This window comes from Chiloscyllium plagiosum, chromosome 13 (genome assembly GCF_004010195.1).
Source record: "Chiloscyllium plagiosum isolate BGI_BamShark_2017 chromosome 13, ASM401019v2, whole genome shotgun sequence".
In the NCBI taxonomy this organism is placed as follows: domain Eukaryota; kingdom Metazoa; phylum Chordata; class Chondrichthyes; order Orectolobiformes; family Hemiscylliidae; genus Chiloscyllium; species Chiloscyllium plagiosum.
Genome location: NC_057722.1, coordinates 57297035 through 57314052, shown reverse-complemented (window position 1 = coordinate 57314052; position 17018 = coordinate 57297035). Strand labels below are relative to the sequence as shown.

The 17018-nt window shown below is 40.1% G+C and overlaps 1 protein-coding gene across 5 annotated transcripts in view; it reads right to left on the bottom strand.

Annotated features, from left to right (window-relative positions):
- Positions 1-17018, bottom strand: part of LOC122556084 (leucine-rich repeat-containing protein 31-like) — a 37037-nt gene that overhangs the window by 11677 nt on the left and 8342 nt on the right. For all 5 annotated transcript variants that reach the window (XM_043702519.1, XM_043702520.1, XM_043702518.1 and 2 more), the window contains 5 exons: positions 14951-15190; positions 12756-12902; positions 9507-9674; positions 6057-6224; positions 2375-2542 (listed from right to left, as the gene is read on the bottom strand). In XM_043702519.1, coding sequence (XP_043558454.1) covers positions 2375-2542; positions 6057-6224; positions 9507-9674; positions 12756-12902; positions 14951-15190 — 891 coding nt within the window. The remainder of the gene's footprint in view (positions 1-2374; positions 2543-6056; positions 6225-9506; positions 9675-12755; positions 12903-14950; positions 15191-17018) is intronic.

The following is a 17018-nucleotide window of genomic DNA, read 5'->3' as shown; positions in this document are numbered from 1 at the left end:
GGAGAAGGTCTTGGACCTTCTGCCTACAGAGCTATGTATCTATCCAGATGGAGCAGACTGCCATCCAGGTTAAAGCAATCTCAGACCAGGCTGATGTCATCAGCCCTGGTGGCAAAACAGGAGATTGACTCCCCCACTTCTCTTATGTCCAGGGGAATGTTAGACACCAGGTAGGGCAACTCTAGACACTGTTTGTCGGGGGGGGACCTAAAGACCTTTAAAGTTGGTACAGGCACAGAGCTGACAGGGAGTCCTGGAATATTCAAGGAGCAGCAATTTGTTCTGGGAATGATGTTGAACAAGTTGGGGCTAAAATCAAAAATGTGGGGCCCTTTGAGACAGGATTAGATAGTTAATGAGGCAAGTTTGGCAAGACACAATGAAAACATGTGCTAGGCCTTGTGAATATCACTCAAGAAAAAAAAACTGATGCAACTTGCACTTATCAAACAGAAAGGTGAGCTTCAGCCCAATAGCCAATTCCTGCTTCCTCAGTGTTCATTACTAATCTGTGCCAGCTGTCTTTAAAAGGTAAATCATGTTTGATCAACTTGTTTAAGCATTTTGGTTATACCTTCTCTGTTGCATGATCAGCTTAGTGCAGAAGATTATACCTGGAAGGTTCGAAAAATGTGCTGTATGGGAAGCTCATTAGGGTTCTTGTGGAGTAATAGTATCTGTACCACTGGGTCAGAGGTCTAAATTAAAGTCACAGCTGTTCCAGGTCATCCTGTTTGAACAGATTAATTAGAAATATCCTTAGGAAGTCTAGGTGGCAGACAATTGTCTCAGTGACAGGAACAAAGGATGATGGATAAATGAATGTTTTTCAGACGGTGGGGGTGGGGGTGTTTTGCAGTATTGCGATCCTTGTTTTTCCTCAAAATGTAGTTAATGGACTCTATTAGTGAACAGGGCAGCATTTCAAAGTTTTTCTAGGATAGAAAACTTGAGAGAATTGTAAATAGTGAAGAGGTCAATGCAGAACTTCATAAAGAAAATTGTGGAAAATTTGAAGTGAATGGATAGATGGCAGATGAAGTTCAATGCAGAGAAATGGGAGGTGATACATTTGAGGAAAGAACATGGAGAGATTATATATAAATAAAGTTCAAAATAAAATAAAATAAACCCAAAAAGAAGAAAAGAAACTTGGGTGGGTATGTGCTTAAATCATTAAAAGGTGGCAGGACATCTGGAGAGATCAGTTAACAGAGCATGCAGTATCCTCTACTTTATTAATGGAGCGTAAAATACAAGAACAAAGAGGGTCTGCTAAGCTTATAGGGCACTGTTTAGATCTAAACTGGGGTATTGTACACTGAGCAGGCCTGGGAGCCGCACATCCAGAAGGGATGTAAACACAGAACATGCAGAAGAGCTTTACGAGAATGGCTCTAGGGATGAGACGCTTGAGTTATGGAGTTAGATTGGAAAAGGTCAGGGTCGTTTGCCTTGCAGAGGTGAAGGCTGAAGGATGATTCAACTGTAGTTTGCAAAATCATGAGTGTGGACAAAGTAGTTAGTGAGAAACTGTTTCCACTTGAAAGAGATTGAAAACATTTAGAACAATTTGCAAAAGCAACAAATGTGATGCAAATTTAAAAAAAAATTTACATAGAGAGTAGTTAAGATCAGCAAAACACTGTCTGGACGTATGGTGGAATCAGGTTCAAGAGAACATCAAATAATTAAATTTGAAGAGAAACAGCATGCAGGGTTACAGGGAAAAGACAGGAAAATAGTTTTGAGTGAGATGTTCATTCAGAGAGTTTGTGCAGATGTGATGGCTTCAAATAGCTTCCATCTGCACCCTAACAATTCTGGAACTCTAACATTTATTTTGTTTATTCAAAACTCTGGAATTCTGTGGCTTTATTTTCCTGGTAAGTAACTGCAATTTCAAACTTGGTTTACTTGCTTAAAGTGTTTATGGTCCCTAATCAGATTGCAATATAGTGATTTGGTTTGTGAATGAGAGAAATTGCAGCAAAATTTCCTTTAACTAAGGAGTTATACCAATTATCTTCCAAATTACTCATTGTAATTGTACGGCAACATTGTTATTTGTGTAGAATGCACCCAAATCCTTCTGAACATCAATTACTAGTTTCTCATTTTCTTAAGAAAAAAATGCTGTTTTACCCTTCCTACCAAAATGGATAACTTCACACTTCCATACATTTATTCCTTTTGGCATCTTCTTGCTCAATATCCCTCTGCAGCCCTCTTGAGTAGGATCAGGAAGGGGTGTAGCAAAAAAAAAAACAATGGGGATGAAGGTAGATGTGAGGAGAGCTGAGAGAAGGAAAGTTCAAATTAAATACAACAGGAAGAGGCTGAGTTCACCTTATTGCCACCTTAGAGAAATTACCCAAATTAATGATGCTGTCCCCTTTTAATCCACACAGATGGAACTTTAATACTTGCAGATGAGGTACGTGCTTCAGCTCCTGAAATAAGGTTTCCAGACCACTTCCCACATCTTTATTCATGGAGAGATCCAGAACTTCCAATTTTGTGATAACAGACAAAGCCTGTCCTTTAGGAGAGAAATGGAAAAACGTTGTTACTGTAGATGCAAAAAATCTCCAGATTTTAAAAAAAATCTGAATTCAGCAATTTAGCCAACTGACAAAGCTGGATAATATGATCAAAAGAACAATTTGAAAGACAGATTCAAATTCATGGGACATTGGCACCAGTATGGAGGAAGCTGTTCCAATGGGGCAGGCTCCACCTGAATCATGCTGGAATCAGAGTTCTGGAGATCACAACTAGGGAAGTAACTAGGGCTTTATATTAAAGTCATAGGGTAGGTTCTGTTGCACAGAAAATAAAATCAAAGGTAAAAGAGAAGGTAGAATTTCAGGTTAGTGAAGGGGTTGATTGTTACCAGAGGGAAAAAAAAAAGGTGACAATGTGCTAATGTCATACTGTATTAAGGAACCATAAAAGTTCAGGGAAACTTGACAGGAGAACAAACTTAAAGGCTTTGTATCTTAACGCACAAAGCATTCAGAATAAGTTAGATGAACTGATGGTGCAAATCAAGGTACATGAATATGATCTCCTAGCCATTATGGGAACATGGTTACAAGGAATCAAAACTGTGAATTTAACATTCAGGAATATTTGACCTTTTGGAGAGGCAGAAGGGATGGAGAAGGTGGTGGGATAGCACCGTAATAAGAGAAGAAATAAGGACAGTTGTGAGAGATGATCTTGGCTTGGATGATGTAGAGTCCATTTTGGCAAAAGTAAAAATAGCAAGGGAAAAGAAGACAGATAAGAGTAATGTACAGACCTCCACACACTAGATATTATGTCCAAAATGTATATCAACAAATAACTGCCTCATGTTGAAAAGAAATAGAGCAATAATTATGGTGATCTTCATGTTGATCAAATTAATGAAAATGAAAATGCAAACAATAGCTCCGACAATAAATTCATAGAATGCATCAGGGTTAGCTTCCTAGAGCAATGTCATGAAGCCAACCAGTGTGACAATGAAGCTCCTTGAACAAGGTTAGGTTGTCCTTGGTTGTCTTTGCGACCCTTCTGGGAAAAAAAAGAGGTTCTGTTTTATCTGCACTGATCTACTTGAAGATTTTAAGTTTAAAAAAAAACACTTGTACAATGAAAAGGGAGTGACCAGTTGTCCCAGCTCAGCTTGTCTGATTTGTTTGGGTTTTAGCAGCTTTGAACAGCCTGGCTGCTGGTCAGTTGACAGTTGGGAATCCAAAAGAAACAGCTACATGGAAGGTGTTCCATGCGGAATCTTTCTGCCATCTCTCTCTCTCATAAGACCGTGTGTTTGATTTAACCCTTTTTGCCAAGGGGTGTTTCTGGGAATTGTTGCAGGAATTTCAACAGCATCATTATTTTTGGATAATCCATTGGGTTTTGAATAGTTAAGCTAATCTGTTCTTTTTTGTTTGTGTTTCATTCAGTACTCTAAATAAATTCTGTTTTGTTTAAAACAGAGGAGTTTTGAACAGCTGTAGCACTCCTCAGATATAGACTTGAAACCTGCTCAAAACTACTAGAAAAGATAGGGTCTGGGCCACCTTCTTGAAATGTGGAGGTAATGCCACGGGACTGGTAATTCTGAAATCTGGGGTCATGAGATCAAATGCCAGCGTGCATGTTTAAAAAGAGCTAGCTTCATGGTGACCTATAACCACCATCAAAAAAAAATCCAGCTGGTTCACACACATTTAGTGAACCAGATGGGTTTTTCTGATGGTGGTTATGAGTCATCATGAAGCTAGTTTTTTTTTTTAAAACCTTTGTTTTTGTTTTGTTTTGGTTTGTTTTTTTAAACATGCAGTACAGGCATTTGATCCCATGACCCCAGGGTTCAAGATTACTAGTCCAGCGACTTTAGATCTTTATCTTGTACCTACCGGAGATTCCAGATCCACAACAATGGTTGACTGAACTACCTTCTGGGTTATGAGGGATGGACAATCAGTACTGACCAGAAATGCAAACATCCAATCAAAAAAAAAAACAACCAAAATAAAACTGGGCTGAAAAAAAAAAATCACTGGAGGAGGAGTGATTCAAAAAACAAAAAAAGCACAAGACAGCCATTTAACCCAAAGCCTTGTAATTCTTTCCTGATCAAGTTTAGTAAACTTGTTACTTTACACTACTAACCAGCATTCTCTTACAAATGGCAGGGTAAATTTCTTTTCCCAATGTTCAGTTTTTTTTTCCAAAAGTAGTTGATTATAAATTGACAAAAGTTGTTCTTGGGCATTACATTGAAGTTCTTGGGTCAGTTTAGTTTTGATATACTGTACCACTTGGAGGAAACCTCAATTAATTCATTATTTCTTAAAAAGGTAATTGAAGATCATGGGTCAGCCTGTACTTCCAATGTGGTGATTTTATTGTAGAGTTTTGTGCTGGTGATTCCTCAACCTCCTTGACTCTCATCTCAGTTGAATTTGCCTCCACAAGCCTTTTTAGGCAGTGCATCTCTGATCGCAACAACTCACTTCTGTTTTCTTTTTAAAAAAAAAATCACCTTAAATCTGTCTCCTTCCAATACTTTTTCCATTAGAAAAGCATTTCTTCTTTCTTACTTTAGTAGAACTCATGACTTTGAGCATCTCTTTGCTTAGTATCTGCACCCTAGAAAACTCAGTTTACTCAGAAATTTACAGCATAGAAGGAAACTATTTAGCCCGTCGTGTCTGCACCTGTCAACAACATTCTGACAACAGACCCCATTTCCCAGTTTTTGGTCCATAGCACTGGAGCCTATAGCAAAGCAAGTGAAAATCTAATCCTGCACCAATGTTACAGGAGTTTCTGCTTGAACCAGTAAGAGAAATCAAAGGCTGTGGGGAAAAGGCAGGAAAGTAGATATGCACTGAACTGCCTGTTACCTCTTCAAATAATTTTGAGCAATAAAGTGAAAGATTTTTGAGCAAGACAAATAGGGATGGAAGGAGACTAGTCCAGAGGACAAACCATTCTAAACTATTTTGGAAATGGTCAGTTTCTGCACTATAAATACCCGATCTTCCAGTAAAACACCTTTAACAAAAACATAAGCTTGTTCCTGGATGAGGACATGCTGTGTAGGCCAGCACCTATTGCCCAGATGATAGTTAAGAGTCAAAAACATTACTGTAAGTCCAGTTTCACATGTATACAGACCAGTGCAGACTAGCAGATTTCTTTCCCCAAGGAACATTCGTGAACAATTGACAGTAGTCATATGATTGTCTTTGTGCCATTTTGTTTTATTCCAGGCTATTTTTCCATTGAATTTAAAATTCAACATTTGCCATGGGATTCAAACACTTGATCCCAGAACATCAGCCTGGAGTTCTGGATTACTCAACTATTGACAGTGCCATCACATCATGGCCTCTAAATTAATGAGGATTTCTAAATTTTAAATTACTTTCTCAGAGAGCAAGATAAAAGTTCAAATTCCCACAACTTGTGCTTAATGTGACGAAATAAAACCTTGCTAAGATACAAGAAAATAAATTGGAATCAAACAATTCCTTTCTGCTTGTAATCATTACCCAAAGCTTTCGCATCCTTTGCAGTTAAGTCACAATCTACCAGCTTTAGAATCTTCAGCTTAGAGTCCACTCCGAGCTTCTGAGTAAAGAGAGACAGGTTTCCTCCCAAATCACTGTTCCAAGATAAATCAATTTCTTCAACATTTGGCAAGTGTTGAATCCAGTCACCTGCAAAATAATTTCTCAATTAGTATTCCATTTAATTTCCAGATGGGTAATTGTCAAAATAATATATTTTACATGGTAAATATCAACCGCTTTCTATTGTCAAGATTCAGGACATCTGCTCAGGGCTGGAAAGGAACTTGCAGTGCGAGGGCAAGGATGAATGCTGCGAGCCATGTATATACCAAAAACATAAGCAGGATAAGGAAAGAGGAACTGCATTGGATCTATGAGGAGCAAAAAACTAGACTGAAGAGTTGAACTTGCAAGGTAACATTCGCCAGATCATTATCTGAGCAATTAACGAATCAGCATAGAGCAAATTAGATGAGAGAAACTAGTGACTGGGAGAAGTGGGTTCAGAGTCATGGGTCAGTAGCACCAGTAACTGAGAAAGCAGGATCTGTAATGATGGGATAGTTTACACCTGAACGTGCTGCAACTGGTGTTCCAGTGGGCCACATGACTGGGGATGTAATAGGTGTCAAATATAGTGGGAACAGGAATGAAATATGGGAAGATGCAGAATATCTAAAAGTAGAGACAAAGCAAAACAAAAAAAAAAAAGTTATATGGAGGTGTAGTGGACAGCGAAAAGGGTTACCTCAGATTACAACAGGATCTTGACCAGATGGGCCACTGAGAAGTGGCAGATAGAGTTTAATTCAGATAAATGCGAGGTGCTGCATTTTGAGAAAGTAAATCTTAGCAGGACTTATACACTTAATGGTAAGGTCCTAGGGAGTGTTGCTGAACAAAGAGACCTTGGAGTGCAGGTTCATAGCTCCTTGAAAGTGGAGTCACAGGTAGACAGGATCGTGAAGGCGCTTGGTATGCTTTCTTTTATTGTTCAGATTGAGTACTGGAGTTGGGGGGTCATGTTGCAGCTGTACAGGACATTGGTTAGGCCACTTTGGAATATTGCGTGCAATTCTGGTCTATCGGAAAGATGTTGTGAAACTTGAAAAGGTTCAGAAAAAAGATTTACAAGGATGTTGCCAGGGTTGGAGGACTTGAGCTATAGGGAGAGGTTGAACATGTTGGGGCTGTTTTCCTTGGAGCGTCGGAGGCTGAGGGGTGACCTTATAGAAGTTTACAAAATTATGAGGGGCATGGATAGGGTAAATAGACAAAGTCTTTTTCCTGGGGTCAGTGATTCCATAACTAGAGGGCATAGGTTTAGGGTGCGAAGGATCTGTTTGCATGCTGTACTCTATATAAGAAATGAAAAACTGAAAGAGGAAGGGTCAGAGAGTATAAATCTAAGGCTAAATCAGCAGATAAGAATGGGGGTTCCAAAAAAAAAAAATGATAGAATCCCTATAATGTGGAAGCAGGCTACTTGGCCCAACAAGTCCACACCAACCCTCCAAAGAGCATCCCACTCAACCACCTAATCACTGTAACCCTGCATTCCTCATTGATGGGACACCTAGCCTGCACATCCCTGGACACTATGGGCAATGTAGCTAATCCATGTAACCCACCCATCTTTGGAATATGGGAGGAAACTAGAGCACCTGGAGGAAACCCACACAGACAGAGAACATGCAAGCTCTACACAGTCACCCAAAGGTGAAATCAACCCAAATCCCTTGTACTGTGAGGCAGCAGTGCTATCCACTGGGCCATGATGCCAAATACCCAAATAAAAAATACGAAGTGAAGGCTCCGTATCTGAATTCAGTACAAGTACACCACATTGGAGATTGGAGTCAAGAGTGTGGTGCTGAAAAAAAAATGCACAGCAGGTAAGGCAGCATCTGAGGAGCAGGAGAATTGAAGTTTCTGGCAAGAGCCCTCCATCAAGAATCATTCCTGATGAAGGGGTCTTGCCAGAAACTTCAATTCTCCTGCTCCTCAGATGCTGCCTGACATGCTGTGCTTTTCCAGCACCACACTCTCAACTAACAGAATGCTATGATGCCAAAAATGTCTGGCACACAAATGAGCAAAATGGCACATGAGTTCTGGTGCCTGTGTGATGCCAGGTCATATGTCCTATAATTAGGCACATCATATCATTCAGCTATTCATACGTAAGGTACAAACCATACCAAACCTCGAATCTTGCAATGAGTCACCTCCTCACTCCCCAGAGACTAGCCACCAACTACAAAGCACAAATCAGTACTGATTGAATACTTACCACTTCCCTGGATGAGTGCAACTTCAGCAACACAAGAAGCTTGATGCCATCCAGGACCAAGCAGCCACTTAATTGGCACCACATCACAAATATATAATCCTCCACCACCAATGCTCAGTGTGCATCATGTACAAGATGCACTACAGAGATTCACCAAGGCTCCCATGACAAAACCTTCTAAACAGAGGATCGCTACATTTAGATAGACACAGGCAGATGATTCAGGATAATCACCACCTGCAAGGTCCCCTCCAAAGCATTCACCATCCTGACCTGGAAATATCTTGCCATTTCTTCAAAATCCTGGAACTCCCTCCCTAATAGTATTGTGGGTCTGTCTATACAAAATAGATTGCTGATGTTCAAGAAGTAAGCTCTCCACCACCTTCTCAAGGGCAACAAGGGATGGGTAATAATGGCTAAGTCAGCCAGAGATATCCAAATCCCATGAGTGAATGAAAAACAAACTTGTGTTTGCAAACTGTTGATGTCACCACAATGTTGTCAAGAACCACAGCTTTTTCAGTTTTGAATGCCTCCAATGATTTCTTGATAGGATGTGGAATAAGCCAAATTGACTGAAGACTGGAATCTGTGACGATGCTGAGGACTTGTGCAAGAGGCAGAGATGAATCACCACTCTGCACTCTGGAGATTGTTGCAAATGTTTTATCTTTTGCACTGATGTGGTGGGCTCCCTCATTCTCAAGAATGGGTATTTGTGGAGAATCCTCCACCAGTGAATGGTTTAAATTTTTCACCACCATAACAATTAAATCAGGCAGGACTGCGGCACTTAGATCTGATCAGTTGATCATGGAATTAGTTAGCTCTGTCCATTACATACTGCTTCTTCTATTTAGCACACCATTAATCCTGTTTTGGAGCTTCACCAGATTGACATCTCTTTTTTTTTTTAAAAAAAATGTCTGGTGTTGCTCTTGAACTACTGTTAATCTCCTGGCTTGATGGTAATGGTAGGTCCATCAGGAACTGTCCTCCAATCTGAATCAAAGATTTTAGATGAACGAGCAATTTAAGACACAAAAGGTTACAGTTATACATAAAATCAAAACTGCTTACTGCAATGTCAATACTCTGGCACATTAGGAAGTGTAGGAATAAAGTATACATACCTAGAGCAGAAAGATCCATCTCTGACAGTCTGCAGCTTCCCAGCACCAATACTCTAAGCTGGGGTATGCGCTGCATAGGATTGGTCAGCACTTTGAGAGTTCCACCAATTAACTCATTCCATGAAAGATCCAGTTCCTCCAATTGAGGCAGGTTTGGCAACAAGGCGGCTAGAAATAAGAATCAACAGTGTTTTCAATACATGCAAGATGGGCTTCAAAAGTAAACATTTAGAATTCATCATTGCAATAAATAGCAAGGTTTGATCTCGTCAAACATCACATCTCACATTGGTGAAGCCACAAAGCAGAGGAGGTTGGGTCATTGATTTCTTTTCAAGGCTAGCTTAAACAAATTCTTGAAGGAAGTCAAGTGTTATGTAAGTATAAGCAGAAAAAAAAAAATGGTGTTAAAACCACAATCTGATCTTATGAAGGGCAGAGTAAGATCTTTGAAGCAAATGTCCACCTCTTCCAATTTATGTTTATTAATTATTATTTCCCTCAAAAGTGACAAGAGCTATTTAAACTCAAAATTATCGAAGTTAGATGAATTCCAACGCAATCGCAGTTGGGGGATGGTGATGGAGGTGGTGACACGGGGTGGGGGTGCGCAGATGTCACAGTGGAGACAGAAAGGGCACACATCAGATGAAAGTGCACGAGAAAGGGCAGGTAAAGATAGCATGGATGAGAAAGCATTATTGTAATACAGAGATTGACCATGAAAGATCCCAGCTTAAAAATGTGTTGCTGGAAAATCGACGTTTCAGGCATAAGCTCTTCTTCAGGAAGAAGGGCTTCTTCCTGAAGAAGGGATTATGCCCGAAATATCAATTTTCCTGTTCCTTTGATGCTGCCTAACCTGCTGCGCTTTTCCAGCAACACATTTTTAAGCTCTGATCTCCAGCATCTGCAGTCCTCACTTTCTCCATGAAAGATCCCATGGTATACTTGAAGACCATTGAACAAAAACATTTGAATTAGAAGCAATAATACACAGGGACCTACTCTGCCATTCCATGAGATCTTGCCTGAGCTGTTTGTTTCAAATTCCACATTCCCTCCACCCCAATCACATTGGAATCCTTGCCTAAGAACTATCTACCTAACATTTTGAAATTAAATTCATGGCCCTGCCTCCACTACCTTCTTGAGGCATAGTGATCCAAAATAGTTAAATGCTCAAAAAAAATAACATCCTTCCTTAAATAAGGAGCCCAAAATTGAGACCACAGCGGTGGTCTCAGCAATACCCTACTTAACTGAAGCACAGCATCTTTATTTTTTTGTGTTGATTTTTTCCTGTAATAAACTATCGCATCCAATTAGCTTTTGTGATGATGTGCTGTACCTGCACTAACTTTTTGTGACTCATACAATGGACCACTTAAATCCTTCTCCATCTCAGATTTTTGTAGCCATTTTCTGTCTAAGTAATACACTTTTTAAAAAAAATCCTTCCTATTAAAGTGAACAATTTGTTGAACAATCATTAGATAAACATATCCTTCTATTTGCTTCTCTGCCATATGTTGATGGGATGAGAAGAGAAGAGGTTCCTGTAGTTCATAAATATCAGCTCTAACCTGGCTTCATAGAATGAGCTTAAAAACTAACAGCAAGAGTAGGCAATTCAGTGCCTTGCCCTTGCTCTGCAATGGTCTGTTTCTTGCGGAAGTTATGGTGTTACTTTCAAAACCGAAGGTAAGATTTAATAAAGTTGCTCAAAACTATAAAGGTGCTTATAGTAATTGCTGAGAAAAAAGGAATCCATTTGAGAGATGAGAAGTGTTTTTTTTTTACATCACAAGTTATGATGATTTGGAATATGCAGCTTGAAAGGTCAGCAGATTCAGAATTAGCCTTCAAGGGGGAATGGCATAAATATTTGAAAAAGCAAAAATACGCAAAGCTTGTATAAGCAAAGGAATGGGACTAATTGCAGAGCTATTTAAAAAACTGACAACAGAGCAGGGCCAAATGGCTGTATAATTTGCCTTTTAGATAAAAACTAAGATGGATAGGTTCTTGAGTATCAAGGGTTATGGGGAGAAAGCAGGAGAATGGGGTTGAGAAAGTTATCACCCATGATTGAATGGCAGAGCAGCCTCAATGGGTTGAGTAGCCGAATTTCTGCTCCTGTGTCTTATGGTCTTATTCTCTGCCATTAACTACCCTCAATAGATCTCCAATGAAACACCAAAGAAGTTGGCGTAGAGCAGGTAACTCTGTTGGGACAGTTGCAAACACAAGACAATATGTACATGACTTTTAAACAAATGTTCTTCATCACCATGCAGGTTCTCAGATACCTAGGCCTGAAAATTAACTCTGGCTTTTCCCCTCCAAATCCTTCCCACTCATTGCTGACTTCATGAATACTGCCCATACCATAAGCCTATATAGTACCCTATATATCCCTGACCAGAGCTGTGGGCCCCAAAGACAGTCTGTTTGCATCTCTTATTGCTTGTTGACATGCATGGCTCTGTTGTTCCACAATCCATGTGTTTGGTAGGATCTGATTCACCTACTCCACTGCAGAGCCAGCCACTGCATTCAAAACCTTTACTGCCTATATCCCACTTTTTAATCATCCAGACTTTGGCAACATACATTACTTACCATTCACAAACATTTCATTACAAAATTTTCTTTCTTGTGTTTAAGTGCCTTATAGGCCTCGCCTCTCCTTTCTTCCTACAACTTTTGTCTGACCTTGCAACTCTGCTGAATAAAGTCCTTTGTACATTTCCTTCACATCACCTTTAATTAGTCCTTTGACCTTAGACTCTTCCTTAAACTCTTTGGCTCACAACATTCACCTCCCTCTTTTAAAACACTCCATTTTCATCCCTTCTCATATTCATTTGTCTGCAAAATTCTTGGAAATATTTTGCTACACAAATGAAATTTGTTGTTGTGATTGATTGGCAAACACTTAGTGCTGAATGGTTGACAATTCAGTGGAAATTTGGGAATGCTACCCATGAAAGTTTGCCTGGCAAAAGTTTCAACTTTGCCCTTGAACTGCCAAATCACAATTTGATAAATTTTTCTCTCCATTATCCAGCTTTGCCGGTTTTCATAGCTTAAACAGTTAAGTGAGTTGTTAACATGCATATTCAAGTTCCTGTTTGCTGATTTCCATTTACTGCCTCTGGTGCTGTTAATTTTTGCATAATGCTTTTGCCGAGTGATTAATATGCCAAATCCAAGCTCAAGATTAATAATATTGGACAAACTTACCCAACTGAACTGCATCATTAGCAGTGAGGCTGCAGTTATTAAGGTTCATACATTTCTGATCTGGCTCCTTGCCCAGCCTCTCCATGAACTCAATGACTTGCTCCCATTTTGTTGTACTGCCCTCAGGATCTGTGGACTTGAATTCATCTTAATGCAAGAAACACAAACAAATCATTCTAAGTAAATGGGTCAAAGAATGTCAACCAAATGTCAATGCTAATACATCTAACTAGCAACTCATTTCTTTCTCCCCTCAAATCTTTTTCCTCCTAGCTCATAAGCATACACAAGCTGACAATGGTTTCTGCATATCTGATATTCTTGTAAAATAAAACAAAGCATCAGAGAACATAGAACAGCACAGGAACAGGCCCTTCAGCCAATCATGTTTGTACCATATATGATGCTATTCTAAACCAACTGCATCTGGCTGAACATGTTCTGTGTCACTCTATTTCCTGCCTGTTCATGTGTTTGTCAAAATGCCTCCTAAGCTTTGCTATTTCTATCTTCTTCTACAACCTGCCCTGGCAGCGTATTCTATGCACCTACCACACTCTGCATAAAAAGACTTTCCTGGCACATCCCCCTTAAACCTTTCCTTTCTCAAGTTAAACCCATACCCCCGAGCATTTCAGATTTTCATCCTGGAAAACAAATATTGAGACAAATTGAACCACTGCCTTCGGTGCGAGCCATAAGTCCCATTCCCTGGCTACTAGCTTCCTTCCTGTGCCTGACAATTGTCTGAGCTCAGCCAAACAGTTGCCAACTTTAAATATCAAACTTGGTCCAAGGAAAGCTATCAATCACAAATCCTTACCATTGCTATGACCTCAGTTTCACCTCTGTAACATCACTCCACTCCACCCTGCCTCAGCACATCTGCTCCTGAAATATTCCTCCATGCCTTTGTTGCCTGTTCACCCTAACCCAGAGTACCACAACATTTTGCTGACACATCCATAAACTCAGGACCATACAGAACTACTATTTGGGCCAGAACCTAATCTACTTCTGGTCACCACGGTCCTGGTGTATGTTGACCTATTTTAGCTCTTGGTCTGGAAAAGCCCCAATGAAAATCTTCTCATTCTTGCTTAAAAATCTTCCAAAACTCCACCTTCCCAAACATCTTTGCAATCCACTCGCTCTTTGTGAGGAGTCTTAAAATTGTCACTTTGACCAAGCTTTAGGCCATCTGCCCTTAGACCTCATTATGTAGATCAACATCCAGTTCAGTTTGTTAATAGTTTAAGAATGATGTCTTCCTTTTAAAACTGATGTGGAGAACTTTCTCTTTCCATTCACTCAATTCTATTGTGGGTCACTCTACAGCAGAATCCTCTTCTCCAGAAGATAGTGGAGTCGGGGCATGGCAGTTGAATAGACCTTTGACAGATAAACAGGTTTAGGGTAATGGGGACAGATGAGATGCAATCAGATCGGCCACAATCGATCTTGCAAAAATAAAGTGTAGCACCTCAGGCAACTGGTGACTAATGAGTGCCTGAGTATTCCACTCTTTGCTATTGAAATTGGAGGTGTTAATTTTCCAGTTCCAAAATTTGAAACCGTGAACTAAATCAGGTTGCTACAGAAGTAAATTAATAAAGATAAACACTCAGGGCTGATCTCAAAGTGTTAATTGATATGGATAGTTCAAACACAGTCTGTGACAGAAGGAGAGATTGACGGTGTATACCTCATTTCTGCAGAAAATGGAAAGACAGGACAAAAATGTCCGGATGGGAATGGACGGTTTGATTGGAAATAGACTGGGACCTTTTTCACTGGAGCATAGAAAGTCGACGGGTGAAGTTAAAAGGGGTTTATAATATTGTGAGGGGCATAGATAAGGTGAATGACAAGGGTCTTTTTCCTAGGGTTCAAAACTAGGGGCATATTTTTAAAGATGAGAGGAGAAGGATTTGAAAAGATAGGAGGGGTCAACTTTTTTTTTTTAAGAAAAACAGAGTGGTTCGTGTGAGGAATGAACTTCAGAGAAAGGGGTGGATGTAGTTATGATGTTTAAAAGGCATTTCAATAAATTCATAAACAGGGAAGGTTTGGACAGATATCTGCCAAACTCAGGCAAGTGGGACTAATTTTGTTGGTGACTTTATCTTCCTGCTTATTTTGAGACTTAGCAAGGCAGGCCTCTCAAATTATAAAGTTAACATATTTATGCATACCTGATGATAGCTTTGAAGCATTCTCTTTATTTTCTGAATCCAGTGAGGTTTTCCCTTCCTTCTGCTTTTCTGTCACACAGGCAGCTTCATTGGAATTCTCAGTGACCTTAAAGAAGCGAGCCATTGAAGATTGTGGCCATCTCTCAGAAAAAGATTTACTCCTCCAAATCTGGTTCACAATCAGATCGAAGGGAGACTTTGAATGCTTCATGCTGATTTCATCCTTGTGTTGCTTAGAACCTAAAAACCCAGAAACAACACTTGCCTTACAGGGCCAACCTTGCTCAGATATTCACAGACTAACAGTGCTTATTTCCAGGACTTCCATTGAACACTTGGAAGAACAAGGCCAAAGAATATAGAATATTACAGCGCAGTACAGGCCCTTTCAGCCCCTCTATGTTGCGTCAACCTGTGGAACCAAACTGAAGCCCATCTAACCCACACTTCCATTAACATCCATATGTTTATCCAATGTCCATTGAAATGCATTCAGAGCTGGCGAGTCTATTACTGTCACAGGCAGGGCGTTCCACACTCTTACTACTAAGTAAAGAACCTACCTCTGACATGTGTCCTATATTGATCACCCCTCAATTTAAAGCTAGGTCCCCTTGTGCTAGCCATTGCCAACCGAGGAAAAAGGTTCTCACCTGTTCACCCGGTCTAATCCTCTGATCATCTGGTTTGTCTCTATTAAGTCAACTCTCAACCTTCTTCTCACCAATGAAATCAGACTCAAGTGCCTCAACCTTTCCTCATAAGACCTTCCGTCCATATCAGACAGCATCCTGATAAATCTCCTGGCACCCTTTCCAATGCTTCCACATCCTTCCTGTAAATGTGGCTACCAGGACTGTACGCAATACTCCAAGTGTGGCTGCACTTTGTACAGCTACAACATGACCTCATGGCTCTGAAATTCAATACCTCTATCAAAGGTAACATAGTGTACACCTTAACAACCCTAAATCCACCTTGGTGGCAACTTTCAGGGATCTATGCACATGGACGCAGACTCTCTGCTTATCCATACCACCAAGAATCTCACCATTAGCCCAGTACTCTGTATTCCTGTTACTCCTTCCAAAGTGAATCACCTCACTTTTCTGCATCAAACACTATTTGCCACCTCTCAGCCCAGCTCTGCATCTTATCTACGACCCTCTGTAACCTGTAATAGCCTTCGGCACTGTCCACAACTCCACCGACCTTATCGTCATCCACAAATTTATTAACCAATCATCCAGCTCATTTATAAAAATAACTAACAGCAGAGGGCACAAAAAAAAAGATCCTTGACGTACACCAATAGTAACTGAACTCCAGGATTAACCACCACCCTCTGTCTTCTTTCAGCTAGCCAATTTCTGATCCAAACTGCTAAATCACCCTCAATCCCATGCCTCCATGTTTTCAGCAATAGCCTATCATGGGGAAACCTTAAACACTTTTCCGAAATCCATGTACACCTCAACTGCTTTACCCTCATCCACCTGAATGGTCACCTTCTCAAAGAACTCAAGGTTTGTGAGGCATGAGCTACCCTTCACAAAACCATGTTGACTATTCCCAATCAAATTATTCCTTTTCTAGATGATTATAAATCCTCTCTCTTATAATCCTTTCCAACAAATTACCCACAACCGGAGTAAGGCTCACTGGTTATAATTATCAGGGTTGCCTCTACTCTCCTTGAAGAAAGGGACAACATTTGCTATCCTCCAGCCTTCTGGCACTATTCCTATAGACAATGATGACATAAAAGATCAATGCCAAAGGCAAGAGAATACTGGGATAAATCCCATCCAGCCCAGGGTACTTATCTATTTTCACTCTCCCCAGAATTGCTAACACCTCCTCCTTATGAACCTCAACCCCATCTAGTCAAATAGCCTGTATCTCAGTATTCTCCTCGACAACGTTGTCTTTTTCCTGGGTTAATACTGATGAAAAAATATTCATTTAGCGCTGCTCTTATTTCCTTGGATGCCACACACAACTTTCCACTACAGCCCTTAACTGGCCCTAATCTACTCTAGTCATTCTTTTATTCCTGACATATCTA